We start from the raw sequence: 17227 nt of genomic DNA on the forward strand, positions 1-17227 counted from the left end.
CACAGCACAAGACAAAGACAAGAAGACCTCCTTCAGCTTTCTGTCAGCTTGAAAAGTGGAGGAGGAGTGATGATGGTCCAGAGACACAGCCCCCAAAAGCTCTTTCTTGTTCCTTGGGCTTTCTCCCAGGCTTACCTCTGGACAGAACTTCCCTTGTAATGGACACAGAACTGAGCAGATCCCAACCAGAACTGAACTGATGAAGGTGTTTGTGTGGAGGCTACCAGGGGGGGCAAAGGGCAAGGGAAGATGATCAGTTCTGGAAAAAGCAAAGAGCTGAGGCCACCTGCCTTGGAAGGGACTGACCTCTGTGTAGCTTATGAGCCTGCAAATCCTCTCCTATGTATTTGCAGCATTAATTCCCCTTGTTAGCTGAGGTGATCTACTTTAATCAGATTCCTAGAAACAAGTCAGGTACTTAAAGCAGAAGATCTTTGACACTCCCACCAGCAGCGTCAGGAGAGAGGCCAAAGGCCAAAGGAGAACCAGAGGCACAGACTCACAGGTGAGAAGGGACCCTCAGGGGTCATCCTCTCCAACCCCCCTGCAGTCACCAGGGACATCTCCAGCTAGAGCAGGCTGCCCAGGGCCATATCAAGGCTGATCCTGAACGTCTCTGGATAACCTCTTCTATCTCTCCAGAAGCCCTCTGAGGATGACTGGCACCAGAGGGAGTCTCCCAGTTTCCTCCTCCAGACTCAGCTGTATGATTTATGGGCATTTAGCACACTTGTGGCACAAAAGCTGCCTCCAAAGCCTCACGAGTCTGAGACCCACCAGTTCCTATTGCTCCTGCTGTGTTCCAAACCCTCCTCTGCCCCCAGGCCATCTCCTGTGCTCTCTTGCTGCTTCACAGGCACCAAAACCTAACATCTGGGTGAAGAGAGGACTCAAAACTGCCATCCTTTAGAGCAGCTTCTGCTGCCTAAGTGTCCAGCCGTGGGGCCTCTGAGTGCCACTGCTGCTGGTCCTTGCTTTCAGTTTAATCTCATTTTCATGCAGGACTTAGCCAGAGGAGGCAGTGCCAGCTGATACCTCCAGGGACCTTCATCCCAACCAGCACGTGTGCTGCACACGGCCAGAGGAGCTTGATGGCTGTGCCAGGACACCCCAGAGACAAACAAGGTGGCAGTTCAGCTTGCCTCAGCCCTTAGACCTATCCATGGTTACCCAAGCAGTGGCTTTTCCTCCATGTGGTGTCGGACAGAGTGCAGCTGCAGAGAGAGCCACCCCTGCGCCAGCCCAGCAGCCACAGGGCGAGGTTTGCTCCTGAGGCTGTCCAGAAATGGTCGTGTTCAGATCAGGAGCCAACAAGGAAAATAAACTGATGTCAATGTGGCGTGGGAAAAGCTCCATTTCTTCATGAACATCCGGGGAACTGTTGTTCTGCAAGACATTGAGGGGCTGGAGCAGGTCCACAGAAGGGCAACAAAGCTGGGGAAGGGTCTAGAGGGCAGGGCTGGGGAGGAGCAGCTGAGGGAGCTGGGGGTGTGCAGCCTGGAGAAGAGGAGGCTGAGGGCAGACCTCACTGCACTCTACAGCTGCCTGAGAGGAAGCTGGAGGGAGGTGGGGGTTGGGCTCTGCTCCCTAGTACCAGGTGACAGGAGAAGAACTGGCCTGAAATTGTGCCAGGGGAGGGTCAGGTTGGAGATGAGGAAAAATGTCTTTGCTGCAAGGGTTTGGCACAGGCTGCCCAGGGAGGTGGTAGAGTCCCCACCCCTGGAGCTGTTCAAGAACCTGTGGCCATGGCACTTGGGCCATAGTTTAGTGGCCATGGTGGTGCCTGATGGCTGCACTGGATGGTCTCAGAGGGCTTTCCAACTCAAACACGTCTGTGATTCACCAAGGGCATAAAGACCTCCTGGGCACTGAGCTTCAGAAGCTCATAAGCCAACAGCAAATGCAAGGGAAGTTCAGCACCCCAAGCAGCCTCTGCTGTCACAGCCCAGCTGGGAGCTGTGGCTCTTGTGCTGGCATCTGGAGTGCTCTCTGTGGATTACCTCCATGAGCAGCGCAGCAAAGCTCACTAAGCCTCCACGTGCTCTGCCTGCCCTGGCTGCGCTGCCAGCTCCACGCAGTCCCTGCTGCTGGCACAAGCCCCGCAGGACCTGGTGGTGCTGGGCTCTGTGCTTCTGAGTGAGCACTGTGTGCACTTGCTCAAAGGGGCCTAACCAGCCCAGGGCACATCTGTGGCTGCCCAATCACCTATGTGTGTTTTTTTAAGAGGAGACAGCCAAGCTCATGGGTTTGCTCCTCAGGACCCTGCACTATCTTCTGTCACTGCTGGGGAATGCTTTCAGCCTGGCTTCCAGCTCCAGCCAGCATTTCCCTCCTGGCTAGCAGAGGAGTCTGTGGACTGGCCCTTCCCACCTTGCTTCCCTCTCTCCTGGTCCTCTATAAGGAATTTAAAGTTCAGAATGAGTTTTAAGTGCCTCTATCTTGTTCCCATTTGGGTAAAATCTCTTACAGAAGCTTCCAGCCAGAAGCAAATTCAAAGACTACCTTTGGAAAGTCTTCACTCACCCCCAGGTGCTCCAGCTCCTTTAATTTGGAACTGGCTGTGCAGACTGTCCCTAGTAGCAGAGGCAGTTGCTGACAGTAGCAGCTCCCTTCCTTTCATACAGAGAAGGCAGCAGGGTCTCTGTGAGAAGCTCACTTTACATTTTGGGGGTTTGGTGGTTTTCTTTTTCACTCATGGCAGTTGCAATTCCATTGCCCTAAAATGAAGCAGAGAGATTTCAGTACCTGAAAGAGGCTACAAGAAAGCTGGGGAGACACTTTTGGCAAGGACTTGTAGTGACAGAAGGAGGAGCAATGGCTTTGAGCTGGAAGAGGAGAGATTGAGAGTGGAGGTGAGGGAGAAAACAAATTCTTGGCAGTGAGGGTGGGGAGATACTGGAACAGTTTGCCCAGGGAGGCTGTGCAGGCTGCAAGTCTGGAAAGTGTTCAAAGCCAGGTTGGGTGAGGCCTTGAGCACCCTGGGCCGGTGGGAGATGTCCCTGCCCATGGCAGGGGGCTAGAACTAGATGAGCTTTAAGGTCCCTTCCCAACCAAACCAGCCTGTGATTCTCTGGTGGTTCTGTGATTTCCCTTCCATGAGAAGTTCCTCTTGCATCACATCAGGCAGAAGTGGTTCAGAGCTGCTGTCCACAGCCTGTCTGTGCAGTTTTCTCCCACCTCATGCTGAAATGGTTAACTGTGCACACCTCTGGGTCCCAATCCCACTCCAAAAATACCCAGAGTTTATCCTTATCATGTTGCCCAGCTCATGGTAAGCAACAGGCTCAAGTGGCTCAGTGGAGATTAGATTCACCTCTTACGCAAGAGGGGGCAAGAGCCAGGGACCTGCCTGGGGAGCAGCTCAGTGCCCTGCGGGCCAGGGAATCCCTTGGCAACATCCTCGGGAGTACTGGGATGCTTCCCAGGGCCTGCAGTGGGAGGATGCAATGCTGGAAAGGCAGTCACTTGTTTGCAAAGGCCAGGATATGGCCTAGAGGCTTCTGATACTTAAATCACTCCAAGTTCTAATTACAGGCTTCATAACCATACTTAACTGTAGTTGAATTTGATTCACCTTGTCAGGTCTCTGCACACTGCCGCATGCCCACAGCATCACAGCCTGGAAAGGGTCAAAGCCTGCCTGCTCTGACCCTCACCAGGAACACCCTGAACGCAGCTCCTGAGCCTCACTGCAGTTTCCACATCCCTCACCCCGACAGAACACCAAACATTGCTGCTGGGAGGCTGTGGGAGCCCTGGGGCAGGTTGCCGGGAGAGGTTGTGGAGTCTCCTCTGCAGAGCTTCCAAACCCACCTGGCCATTGTGATCCTGGGCAAGCTGCTGTGGGTTCTCTGCTTTAGCAGGAGAGTTGAACTGGATGATTCCCAGAGGTCACTTCCAACCGCATCCATGCTGGGATTCAAGGGTTAAAAAACATCTTTAGGTCACAGCTAGGAAAGCATCGACTGAGATGCAGAAGTGCCTCCCCACACGACTCTGCCTGTCCAGAAGTGTTTCCCCCCTTTTCTGGGCCAGCTCCTCGGTGTTGCTCTTCATTATTTTTGTCCTACCCTTTGGAGTGCCTCCCAAGGCTTCCTGCACAGCCGCCTGGCTCCATTCAGGCAGCCGAGGCTGCGCTGATCTTTTTCTCGGCAGCTAATGGATTTGGGTTGATTGCTTGACACGGGGACAATGAGGGGACCAACAATGGCCCTCGTGCCCGCGCAGCTCCCATCTGTTGAGTGCCTGCTTCTTCAGAGGGAGCTGGGCAGGGACAGCTGAACAGGCCAGCCCAGCCTGATGTTAATGGCATCAGTCATACAAGCAGAACATGTGGCCCAATAAATCAAAACCTAATTGAAGGGTTTGGGGTGGGGTTTTTTTGCTTAATTCTATCCCGTTTCAAACCGGGACAATGCCTCCAGCCCCCGGACAGTAGGAGGCTGTCCTGGGAGGTGACAAGTGACACCGGCTTCTCTCTTTGCTCCTCCTTCCAGTCGACCGAAAGGCTTCCAGGCTCGGGATGTGTGGCTGACCGATATTTAATGTCCCAAGGAGTGAGAGGGTGGCAGCCCAGGTCCGCTGGCACTCTCCATCTGGGTCTGCTGGCGGCAGACACCCACGGGAGAAGGCAGCTCCGGGTTGTGTGCTAATTGCACACACGTGCTCCTAACGGGGGCCGCTCCTTAGGCTGCTGTAATTTCATAGCATTACTCACACTTCAAAGTGCCTCTGCTGCAGCCTGCAAGGCAAAGTTTCCTGTCTCTGGTGCCCACAGCAGCAAGTTGAGGGAGGCTCCTTTTGTAGATGTGGAAAGGACAATTTGTGATGGGAGCATTAAGGGATGAAAAGCTTTGGCGAGGAAAGAATTTATTGAAGTGCATAAATATGGAAGGAGGCACCAAGACCATCCAGCCGTGTAGGAACCCAGCCACGGCTGAGCCACCTCCTCCTGCAAGCACTGAAGTGTAGGGCACACAGACCCACATGCAGCCACCCGAAGTGCCCCTCTTTAACCAGCTCTGTTTCAAACGCCACACTGAAGTGCCCCAAGTTTTCATTTCTGCACTTAAAAAGTAAAGCACAAAAACACTTTCCTTAATTCACCTGGAGGCAGCTCCTGGGTTTATGGGAGGAGCAGGTTTTCATGGCAAATGTGTGCAAGTGCACGAAGTGAGCCCAGCTCCACTCAAAAATCCTTGCAGCGCTTCTCTCCCCCTTTATTTGCCTCCGCACTGCCTGCACGGAGCAGGCTGCAATTATTGGCCACTTACTGCAGAGCATTCTCCAAAGTGTCAAAAGGAGACCTGGCAGAAAATGCTGCTCCCTGAGCAGAGGCTGGAGGAGCAGTTCCACGAAGTCTTTGCGTTAACAGCACTCACAGAAAGGCAGATGGGAGCAGAAAATGTTGCGATGAAGAATATGGAATGAGATGAGATCACAGCATCGGTCTGGCCTTTGTAGGTCTGGACAATGATCAGAGAGCCAGATTGGATTAGTGAAACCTATTTACCAGAAGTTCAGAGTGCTTGCATGAAGCTGAAAGCCAGTCGGGAGGGAGAGGTGGAAAATGCACCAGATTTACAGCTGCAGCGACGAGAACTTGGAGGTTTTCACCACCGTCATTTCATCCAAAAGTGAGTACGGAGCGAGCCCTGCCGTAGCTGCGGCCGGAGGGCTTCCGCCGCGCCGGGAGGGCTAACGGCAGGGAGATGTCTGCAGGGAGCAGCCCCTCTGCGCTGAGCTGCTGTGCTGTGCCATGCCATGCCATGCCATGCCATGCCATGCCGTGATGTGCCATGCCATACCATGCCGTGCCGTGCTCCGCTCCCAGCCCCACGCTCGCTGCTTGCCTCCGGAGCTAACCCCTGCGGGTGCCTCGGCACCGTGGCTGTGTGAACTCTTGGTGCCGGTGAAAGCGGGAGCGCTGGGCTAGGTGTGGGCACACCTGTGAGCTGGCTGCCGAGGTGGCAGCTGGTAGGTGTGCAGCGGAGGAGCGGCTGAAGCCGGGCGAGCAGGCAGCAGGTCGGGAGAAGCGGGGCAGCCGCGGCAGCGCTGGCTTTCATCACCGCCGCCGTCGGTGGAACATTTCCAAAGCCGTGCCCTGGAAATGAATGCATGATTAACATTAATTGCTTGTAATGAAGAGTAAGGACCGGACAAAGCCCAGCCTGCCTTTGATTGAACAAATTAGTTTAAACTCCATGGCTGCACACTTCAGCAACAAGAGCGCAGGGGAAAGCAGGGAAAACAAATCGTGGGGCCAGGTCTTTGCCAGCTGCAAGCACGAGCCCTCGGCTGCTCCATCCCAGCATTGGGTGGGAATGACAAAGGGAACTGTCACTGGAATTGGGTTTGCTGCCCAAAAGCTGGGCTGTGCGGCCACACGTCCTTCCCCGGGCAACGCCGGCAGCAGCACCTGCGAGGATTTGTTCCTCCCCCCAACTCCCGCTCCCTGTGGGAAATGGTGTCCGCGGGGGCAGCCTAGCAGCCCTCTGCTCTGCTCTGCAGGCTGGGCACTGCTGGCTGCCCCCTCACTCCTCTGCTCTCACTGGTCATTCGAGTGCTTGCTGCTGCTGCGACATCGCCTTGGTGTCTGCCTTTCCTCAGCCACTCGCTCTGGCAGGTGACAGGCAGCGAGCTGGGCTCTGGCTCACACAGACTGAAAATCAGCGAACTTCTCCCCGCGGGCCACATTCTTGTGGTGTCCCTTGTGCACCAGCCTGGGGACCTGTAAACTGTGCTCCTCCCACTGCCCAGTGAAACACCTAAACCAGCAGGGACAAGGAGGTCTTTCCTTGCACCGCCGAACCTTTCTGCACTTGGGTGTCTCACTTGTGAGCAGTTAGACCACACAGAGGTGACTGCAACAGCTTCAAGAGCAAGTTACAAGATATCCCTAGGGAAAAGCCCCACCTCTGCCATGTTTGGTTCCCATCCTGCACACTCCATGGTTTAAAATCCAAACCCTGCAGGAGAAGGCAGCAGAGATCCCCGAGGATGCACAAACAGGCTGCCAGCTTGGCACGCTTGCCAGCTCTGCCCCGCACTGGTGATGGCCTCATGCTGGGCGAGGTTGGTCACCTCCTGTGTCACATAAACCCAAACTTTCTCTCTACCCAGTGGGTTCCTAATGCTCAGCAGTGACATCCTCACTGGGATATTGAGGTATGGCTTTTGGACAAGTTCAAGCTGTCTAGGAAGAGTGAGATTGGTGGCACTGCCAGCTCTGCTCATCCCAAAGCCCTGGGAAGCTTCTGTCTTTGCTGCTGTCAGTGGAGAGGGGTTTGGCTGCAGCAAGGAGCAGCCTTGGGTGACCTCCAGCTGCTTTCACAGCTTCAGAACTCCTGTCAAACATCAACACAGCAGAGATAAGCACCACAGCTGCTGGAGCTGAGTGTACACCAGAAATGTGAAGGAAAGCTCACCTGGAGAAGAGCTCTCACCGAGCGTCCTATAACAAACCTTTACTGCATGGGGGGTGGACTAGATGGTCTTTAAGGTCCATTTAAAGGTCCCTTCCAACCCATCCCATTCTGTGGTTCTGTGACCCCTGGCTCCTCAAAGGCTTTGGATTACACTTGGAGCCTGCAGAGCACACTCCCCTTCACATGCTCTACCCCCAGAGTCAGCCAGTAGAATTAATTCTCATAGTCTGGCAGGTTTTGGCAAGCCTGCTCCTGTCACTGGCTGCTAGACCCTGCAGCTCCTGCAGCCTGAGCTGGTAACTGAAGAGCAAGGGGTGAGGTATGATGAGGGGCAGAGCTGGAGTAGTGCAGAGTCCAAATCAGTTTCAAGTCAAGGTGAAACAAGTGTGTAAACCATCTCACTTTGCCCAAGAAAACCCTTGCCCAGCCCCAGCCACCTCAAGCTCTTTGAGAGCTGAAGCTCCTGGCAGCTCATGTGGCTGGCAACTCTGGTGTGCCTGTGGTGTTGGTGTCTTTGTGGGTGGAAAGAGAAGCTCATTTCCTTCAGAGACATTGGCCTCAGGAAGCCTGGGGGAGAAAGGAGAAGCTTGGCTGCACCTTGTGTGTCTGTGCTGCAGCTGGAGCACAGCCCCTGAAGTGGCATTTAAAAGGACTTGTTTAGAGTTGTTCCAGCTGCAATCCTCTTAAAACCCTTTCCTCCTCCCCCCCTTTCCTCAACATGCCCCCAAGGAGGACTTCTAGAGATGTGTAACGTCATCCTGTCCACCTGCTGTGCCCTGACCATGTTCCTGCTCTTCTTCCCACAGCCTGTAGCCCTGCCCGCAGACGAGCCAAAGGCACTCAGCACTTCCTGACCAAGAGTGTAAGGAAAGCTCCTTCCTCTCCCTCTGCTTGTGGCTTGTCTTCTCCTTGTTCTGGGGTTGTTTGGTTTGGTTTTTTGTTGTTGTTGTTGTTGATGTTTGTTGGAGGCTTGCTTTGTTTGTTGATTTTCTCTTTGTTTTGAGGCTGGTGGGGATTTATTTGGGTGTTTTTGTGGTGTGGTTGGTTGTTGTTGTTGTTTTGTGCTGGGTTTTGGGTTTTGGTTTGGGTTTTTTTTTCCCAGTATAATTCTTATCCTTAAAAATGCTATGGACAAATGGGAATCAGATCTTCCAGGGCAGAGAAGTGCCTGAGGCAGGGAGAAAAGTGGGGAACAGAAAGGGGAGATCTTGTAAAGTATATTTACAGACTCTGTGCCATTTATTTACAGACTCTGTGCACTTTGCTCGCTAAAGCACTTTGAAACTTCCACACCCAGGGTCTTGCTGTGCAGAGCCCAGCAGCTGATCAACACAGATCAGCTGAGGGAATGTCAGATGGAATTCCTGTCCCTAAAGCCTTAGTAGTAGTGCCAGAGGGGCAGGCAGGGCCAGAAGCATGCACAGGCATTAATCAAGGAGCCAGTGCCCCATATCCCAGGGAACTGGGGAGGAATTCACCTCAGCAGAGCCACAGGAGGATGCTTGGGCCCCGATCCCAGCAGTGCCTCCTGGTGCATGGCACAGCCAGAGCTTGCCCAGCTCCCCACAGGAGAGCTGTGTCCCCATATGCAGCTAATTTTACATTTTCAGTGCTCCCAGGAAACGTTTTCTAAGTCGGGACACTGCCCCATGGCTGAGAGGTGTCTTGTCCTCGAAGGCAGCTTCCTCTCCTTAAGTCCCCTCGGCCTGTCCACAACCCCTCCCACGTTCCTTTCATTGTGGTTCTGGCCTGCAGGGACCACAGCATCTTTCTTTTGTGCTTACCAAAGCTCTTCTGCCAGCCTTTGAGATTCCTCTGCCAGAGCATTTCTTCTCACCACAGACTTCTGGCACTTTGTTGAAAGATTTTGTTCCACATCCCTTTCCCTCCACAACCTTTCCTTTTTCCCTGCCTTCCTCACTTCCCAGCCCGTCCTCATCTGTAAATAGCCTCCTCTTCGTATTCCTGCTTCCTGATCTCCTCCCTACCCCCCACACTTAGCTGTGAGAAAAACCTCACCACATTCCCTCCCAGGCACTCTTTTGGTTATTAAAGGAGGTGACAGGATCCCAAAAACATCAACGAATATGTTTCTGGCCCTGCCTGGGGACCACTTCAAACACTCTGTGAGGTTTTGGGATCCCAAAACTATTCTGAATGGAAACGGAGCAATTCTCAGAGTAGCTCATCAGTTGTCTTCTGCTTGGAGTATTCCTCAGGCTTTTGGACCAAATGCACCAAAGTGCCTGGATTTCTAACCAGAGTTCTCTCATCCAACCATTCAGCTGGAAAATCCCCAGCCAGCTCCCAGGGCTCTCTGGAGTAGCTGTGTCTGGTATCATGCTCTGCATCTCAGCACAATGAGAGCTGCTGGTGGTGCTAAAGAAACAGGCAGTCTGGGTGGATCAGCTGCTGCAGCAGCACTGTGCTCATCCAGCTCGAAGAAAACCAGGTGCAAAAGCCCTTGTTTTGGTGATATATCTGTAAAATGCTTTTTTTCCTCTTTGGGGCTTTCCTGACCCAAATTGGGTCAGGCCCCAGCCCTGGTCCTAGCCATGATGCAGGCAGCACCAAGCCTGAGGAATGGTCTGCAGCTCCAGCTGGGAATGTGAGCAACATTTCCAACCAAAGCAGTTGGCAGAGTCACCTCTTGGATTTGTGCATGGCCCCTTAGGGGCACAATGCTGCTGTCTGCAGCTCAGGTGCAAGCAGCCAACTAAGTGGCACGTCCTGGAGCGGCCCTGCCTGCGCAGAGGCTGTGATGGTCCTTTCCTAGACCCACACCCAGGCAGCAGAATGAACTCTTCTGCACCTGCAGTGGGTGTGGTAGAAATGCCTCAGCTGACACGAAATCTTCTGTGGTGGCAGTGGATGCACAACTTTAATCCTCAGCAAGGGCAAAAATAGCAAGGCAGGTGGACATCTGCCAGGCCTGGTTTTTCAGGGAAAGAATACTCAAGCAGTGTAGCATTAAAGTGATTTAGCATTCGAGTGACTGACCTTGGGGGTGGAGCTTCCATCACCTTGAAGAGTCCATCCCAAAACAGGCTCGTGCCTGTGGAAGGAGGAGAGAAAAGGGAAACATCTCCTTTTTAATGGGGTGTTTCACCAGTATGCTTATTATTGCCCTAGTAAGAGTTCTTACCAGGACAGCAGATCCTCACCTTCTCTTCCCTTGCTCTCCCAGACCCAAAATCCTTTGGTTAGAACTCTAAAACCAGTCTGGATGCCAGCACCTGGCTGCACTGCAGAATGACAACAAATTCCTCCCTGCATGGTGACACTGCTATGTTAAACCATCACAAAGCCTAAGCCCACAGGCCTGGCGCCTCCTCCACTGACAGAAGGTCCTTGTTCAGCCTCTGAGCTTCAAAGTTTGGCCCAAAGCTGGAGGTGTAATGGCCAGTCCTCCCAGGTGGCTCTTGGATGGGTGGTGGGATCTGGGAAGCAGGAGCAGGATCATTGGAACAGTTCCTGTGATGCTCTGCAGCCCTCCTGTGTCCTCCCTGCTCCCCCTTAACACAGCTAATTCCAGGCTGTTGGAATGAGAGCTTTGGTGCTGTCCTGTGCAGATAAAGTCATCAAACAGAGACTTTGCTGGCTATGAATTCAGAGTCCTGCACACAGGCTGCTCAGGGTTCTAAACCCAGCAGGTTTTTGGACAGCAGTTGACTATTTCTGCAGGGTTTGGCTGGCTCTGCCATTCACACAGGTTGACATTTCCTGGTCTAGAAAACAAAAGTGACTTCCAGCTGATCCTGCTGCCTCACCCCGAGTACCCTGGAGAAATGTCAGCTCCAGTTTAGATCAAAACTGTACTACAGCAGGTTTCCTTTCCTGACCCAGATAAGTCTGCACAGATTATAGCAGCGGGTGAGGGAGCCAAAGTCATGGCGAAGTCTTGAAGTAGGGGAAAACAAACTCCTACAGCATGCTACAGCCAACTGCTGCAACCCAAGACACTGACTGCAGATGTGCTATGGAGATCAGGCTCTTGTCTCCAGCTGTACTAGGAAATGGGATTGCAACTTACTGGTACAAATTCTTCTTCTTGAAGGCATTCTGGCTTTTCTGGTGTGACATGGAACAAGGTACCCTGAAAACAGAGACAAGGTGCCTGAAGAATTCCTGCTGTAACAGAGTAAAAAATGCTGCTTCCCAGCCCCAGACCACACTGCATCCTTTGCAAGTGGCTGGCAGAGATATGCTGAGGGACAGACTTGGTTGAATTAGAGAATGGTTGGACTCAATGATCTTAGAGATCTTTTCCAACCCAAACAATCCCCAGCTGCAGCCTCCTTCAGCACATGCTTGTCTTCAAGGACACCAAGAGTCCCTTTGACTTAACACTGGGCACATCCTTAAGTAGCTTATGGAGCAGGAGCTGTGTAGGCTGAGCCAAAATCCACAGAACTAAGAGAAAACCCCTCTTAGGTCTGGGATTAGGCTTTGGTTGCCTCAGCAGCCCTTTCCAGCAGTGTTTGCACCTGCTGTTGGCCAGCATCTGCTCCTTGTCCTGCTGGTCAGTAGGAATGGAGCTCATGTCTGAGAGCACCTGGAGTCAAGAGAGTCAAAAATGGTCAGGTTGGGGTTTTCCTTTTCCCTCTTCTGGAAAGTACTGGTGTGCACGTGTGGGATTGTAGGTGAGGCAAAGCAGAGGCACAGAGCACTGCAGACTAGCAGCAAACGGAATCAAAACTTGCCTCTAGGGAAAGGGCAATGTCACGCGAGGGACGTGCTTGGATGTGGGCCTGCTTCTGTGCCGGGTGCCCGCTGGAAGGCAGAGAAGCAGGCCATGTGTAACAGGCTGGCTGTGCCTCCTCCCCCACAGGTCGTGGCCATATCAGACCACCGGCCGCAGCGAGCAGAGCAGCTGCAGCCCCAGGGTGAGCTCCTGCAGGCGCTGTACAGTGACGATGAGGTGCGAGGCTTGGGGCACCTGCAGAGCGGGCAGAGGGGGCCCTGTCCCACCAAGGGTAAGTCCTCAGCAGTGCTTTTACTCCTCTGTGGCTTCAGAACTTTTATAGATCATACAACTCTTTTAGTTGGAAGAGACCTTTAAGATCCTCAGGTCCAAGCGCAGACACTGCAGGCTTCCAGCTACTTTGTTAGGGAACTTGAAGGACACTTCCCAGCCGAAGCCAGGATTGAGTTGTTTGGGCTTAGCTACTTTGCCAAACGTTTGCCAGAGCATTTTGTATATCTGCGAAGAAGAGGGACAGGCCAAAGGGGAAAATCCAACAATATGAGAGCAAACAAACCAAACCAAGAACAGCAAAACCAAGCCATCGAGAAAGCCACAATAAGACGGGAGGTGGCCATTAGCTGAGGCACCGCTGCCTGGAGCCACTTGCTGAGGGCTGTTATTACCTAATATGCAAGAGGAGAGGAGATAATTGAGTTCGGCTTTGATGTGAGGGATGCAGAGGTACCTAATGGAATTACTGGTGGCAGGGGAGGGGAGCAGGAAGAAAGAGGCTGCTTAGGATGTTCTTGGTGGTGAAATATTGCCCCCAGAAGGAGAAGACAGTGCTGACTGCTAACTCATGCTGGAGAGAGCTCTGCAGGCAGCACCTCCCATGCCTGCTGTCATTATTTGTATTGCAAGGGTCACAGCAGCTGTGCATCATGTTCTGTCCTCTCTCTTGGTGGATCTTGATGTTTCTCTAGGTCCTTGTTCTTCACGTATCCGAGTAGGCTTGGGGAAAAACAGCAGACCATTGAAAACGGACAGGAACGGAGAGAAAGGGGCTGGGGGGAGGGGGGAAGAAAAAAGATCTCTCCAGATTCCTGCAGCCAAATGGGAGGATTTGCCACCATGAGGAAAAGAAAATCTGTCATCCCTCACTCATTTCCTCTCCTCAGCACAAGAGACAGAAATGTCAGGGAGCATTTATCCATGGCGAATTCATCACGGGGGTGCCCACTGAACCTCCAGGCTTGAGGACAGCAAAAAGAGATGTCACTCAGCCAGGGGCAGGCAGGAAGGCTGAAGCCCTGCCGGGGCTGGGCTGGACGTTGCACACATTGCTGCCCAGGTGAGAACAACTCCCAGGGCAACCCAGAAAAGAGAACAACCTCCTGGGCAGCACCAGCCTGGCAGTGGAGGCTCCAAGGTGCACGAACCCCAGGTTACCCAAACCCTGCAGCAGAGGGGAGGTCTCGCTGTGTAGAGAAACATCTGCAGCGAGTGCTGGCAGGGGGAAGGGCTCCCTCCCAGCGCTGGCTGCCAAGGACAGCTCCTCACCTCAGATCTACAGCCTGGCAGCGAGCAGAGACTGTCCAGGAGGAACTCGTTCCAGAACATCACAGGAGATGGCCATGGGAAGAAACTTCCACATTTTGAGCTGTAGGCAGCTCTGGGCCCATCATCTGAACCCAGGCTCTGGTCACATCTGGGTTTACCTGCATGGAAGGAGGCTCTTAACCCAAGCTGTGCCAGTGGGACAGTGGCCACAGCACCATGTTTCTTGTGCTTTGCAGTGGGACTTGCCGAACGAGAGCCAGCCAGATTCTGCAACCACCTGTTGGATGGAAAGTCTTCAGTAAGTAAATCCAGCCAGGCCTGCTGCCTGACGGAGCTCAGAGCCTCATACCTGTGCTGCCCCACACCCACACCGTACCACATCTCTCCTGTGGCATGTCCTATCAACCTGCTTCTTCCTCCCACAGTCCCCACCATCACCAGTTGCCCGTATCACAGCGAGAGCAGCAGCTGGCAGAGGCTCACCTGGAGGCCACAACTCTTCTACACAAGAGTAAGTTCCTTCCCACCCCTCCAGCCAAGGCTGGAGACTGTGCTTTGGGTGCTGCTGGGCAGGGAAGGGGATGAGGCACCTTCCCCGAAAGGGTGGTTGAGCCCTGGCCCTGGCTGCCCAGGGCAGCGGTGAGGTCCCCACCCCTGGAGGGGTTTCAAAGCTGTGGAGATGTGGTGCCAAGGGACACAGTTTAGTGGAGTCCTCAGCATGAGAGACACAAATCTGTTGGAGCAGAGCCAGAGGAGACCACAGCAGTGAGATTCAGGGCAGACAGAAGGAACAGGTGTTTTACCCCAGGGGTGGCAAGACCCTGGCCCAGGTTGCCCAGAGAGGTGGGAGATGCTCCACTGCAGATCAGGTTGTTTGGGGCTCCAAGCAAGCTGCTGTAGTTGCAGATGTCCCTGCTGGCTGCAGTGGGGTTGGACTGGATGAGCTTGAGAGGTCCCTTCTCACCCAAACCAGCCTGTGATGCTATGCCCTGTGCTTTGTTGGCTAGGCACAGGCAGCACTGGAGGAAGACAGCAGAGTATGACCTGACCCTGCCCCCTGCAGCAGAAGCCTCTCTGCCGCTGACGGGAGGCAGCCTGTGTGGCACCCCCAGCCTGCTCAGGAAGCTCTGGATCAAGCACAAGAAGAAGTCAGAGTACCTGGGGGCAACAAACAGTGCCTTTGAGGCAGACTGAGGAGGCTCAGCGTCACCTGGAGAGACAGAAGGTCCTTTAGGCAGGACAAGGTGGTGCAGGATTGACGGGCAACAGCCACAGCACAGCGCGTCCAGAAACAACATCCCCCAGATCGCTCAATGCCATTGCCTCAGAGCAGTGGCAGAAAGGATGGCTGAGGGGACATGGTGAACAATTATCTCACCAGGCCTCCTTTGTTGCAATCTACTAAAGTCCCAAGAACCCCACTAGATTTGTCTGAACTCAGTGCTGAACCCTCTGCTGGCCCATGCTCCATTTGACAGCTCCTGTCTGAACCAGCTCAGAATCACAACAGAAGCCTCCCGAGAGGTTTGTGTCTTTCTGCAAGCCAAAAGATGAATTCTGGAGTGTCAGCCCACCCCAGGGAGCTGATGTGGTGCACCACTGCTTGTCATCTTCCCCCCTGAATCACAAGACTAAAACCACCTCACAAGATAAAAACATCCCTTGGCTGAGTGGCATGCCCTGGACAGCTTTTTTCCTCCAGTTTTGATGTTCCAAGACAGGAGTAAAAGATGAAGAAGTGTTCAAAGTCAGAACTGAGCAAGCTTGCAAACACATTTACCCAGCTTTGCTATGGGACAAGGCTGGGGTCTCCAGCATCCTGCCAACTCACACTATGAGCAGCTGGGTGACCTCAGGAGATACTTCCTTCCACAGAAGCTACTGGTGTGCTCTTGGATGGTCAACAGCTTGCAGACTGCTCTCTCCTCCTTACCAAAGGCAAAAGTCCTTCTCTGGCCCAGCAGCCTGGCAGAGGGATGATTTGCTCTCCTGCTTTCCTTTCTTCCTTCTGGAAGGAAAGAAGGAGGACACAGCTCTTGGTTAACTATGTGCTGAAAAGCCCCAGCTGCTGACAAGGCAAGGAGAAGAGGTAATGGTGGCCTGGAACTGATGTGCAAGAGCAACGCTGCTGCCTGCTGAAGGCTGCAATGCTGCACAGCACCAGAAAGCTTTCTCACAAGGCTCTGCCCCACCTTTACATCAGACCACAAGACATTGTCATGGTGTTATAGTCCAGATACCATGGCCCTGCCAGCATCAGCTCCTCTACAACTGAACCAGGCTGCAGCCACGGCTGAGCTTCCCCTGAAATGTCTTCTACAGACTCCCCACCCCCACCAGACAGACCTCCCCAGCACACAGAAATCCTGCCAGAAGCCTTGGGAGACTGTGCTCTGTGTGTGTGTGCATAGGCAAACCTGACAAACTCGGTGGGGCTCCTCGCCCAGCAATGCTTATGCTCAAGTAGGGAGAACAGCAACCACCAGGTCACTTTTTTGATCTTGTTCCCTCAGCAAAACAAAATCAAAGATGGACACAGCCTGAGAAAAAGTCCATTTCCAGCATTTGGGGTAACTAAGACAATGAGCATTTGTGGTACCTGCGCTTGTAGCTAGCACCACCCATAGAGCAGCCACCACACAGCCCAGGGCAGAAGAGTTTTGTCTGTGGAGGAAGCTGTATTGTAGTGGTTTGTTTGCTACCGAATAGCTTTAAGCAGTATGAGGGTGGAGGTGAAGAGGAGATGCTTCATGTTTCTACCTAGGAATTGCTGTATCTTGAAATATGTATTTATTGCTTTCTTATTTATTTAATTTATAATCTGAGTCTACAAGAGGAGAGACTTCCAAGAGGCATGTTTGCTTGCTTTGTATTCCAGGACCTACTGTGGAGATTTCTTGTGCTGTGGTAGCTGACTCAGCCAATAAAATAAGTGAAGTATGTCTTACTCAGAAAAACCTCAAGCAGCACCTGGTTGTGTGTGGGTCTGGGGGACTCAGGAGCTTTTGGGGAACACATCACAGAATTTAAAGGCAGGGTTTCAAGGCAGTGGAGGACATGAACACCTGGTAACCAAGAACCCAAACTCTGCTCCCCACAGGGTGTGCTTGGGAGCAGCTCCAGCATTCTATGGGTGTTAGGAGCACAGGTTGTTGTCAGGTACTCAGAGAAAGCCCCAGCAAGGCCAGCAGTTAGCAGATAGAGATGCACACTCTCAGCCTCAGAAGTGTTATGGACACGATGTTGGGTCTCCCCTCAGTGAGCAGTGCCACCTCTCTCCCATCAAATAACAGCACCAAGACACTCAGGCCATCAAGAGACAACAGTGTGCCCTGAAGGCCCAGGAGGCCAAACAGTGTCCTGAGGAGAGTGTGGCCTCACTAGAGGAAAGCAGAGGGGCAGGAGAACCTCCTTTGGCCTGCTGGCCACACTCCTCACAGCACACCCCACTCACCCATTGAAGAGAGAATTTAACACTGCAGCTGAAAGCACCTCCCCTGGCACTGCCTGACACACACACCTCATCCTACTTCACAACACCCATGAGAAGAGG

At 53.1% G+C, this 17227-nt stretch overlaps 1 protein-coding gene across 1 annotated transcript; it reads left to right on the forward strand.

Moving 5' to 3' along the window:
- Positions 1-4714: 4714 nt before the first annotated feature.
- VXN (vexin) lies at positions 4715-16602 on the forward strand. Its single transcript, XM_064170664.1, has 6 exons — positions 4715-5636; positions 8234-8289; positions 12259-12403; positions 13911-13972; positions 14100-14185; positions 14682-16602. Exons 1-6 carry the CDS (start codon positions 5570-5572, stop codon positions 14866-14868), a joined length of 603 nt encoding a protein of 200 aa, XP_064026734.1. The 5' UTR covers positions 4715-5569; the 3' UTR covers positions 14869-16602.
- Positions 16603-17227: the final 625 nt, after the last annotated feature.

The sequence above is a fragment of the Pogoniulus pusillus genome, chromosome 34 (assembly GCF_015220805.1).
Source record: "Pogoniulus pusillus isolate bPogPus1 chromosome 34, bPogPus1.pri, whole genome shotgun sequence".
In the NCBI taxonomy this organism is placed as follows: domain Eukaryota; kingdom Metazoa; phylum Chordata; class Aves; order Piciformes; family Lybiidae; genus Pogoniulus; species Pogoniulus pusillus.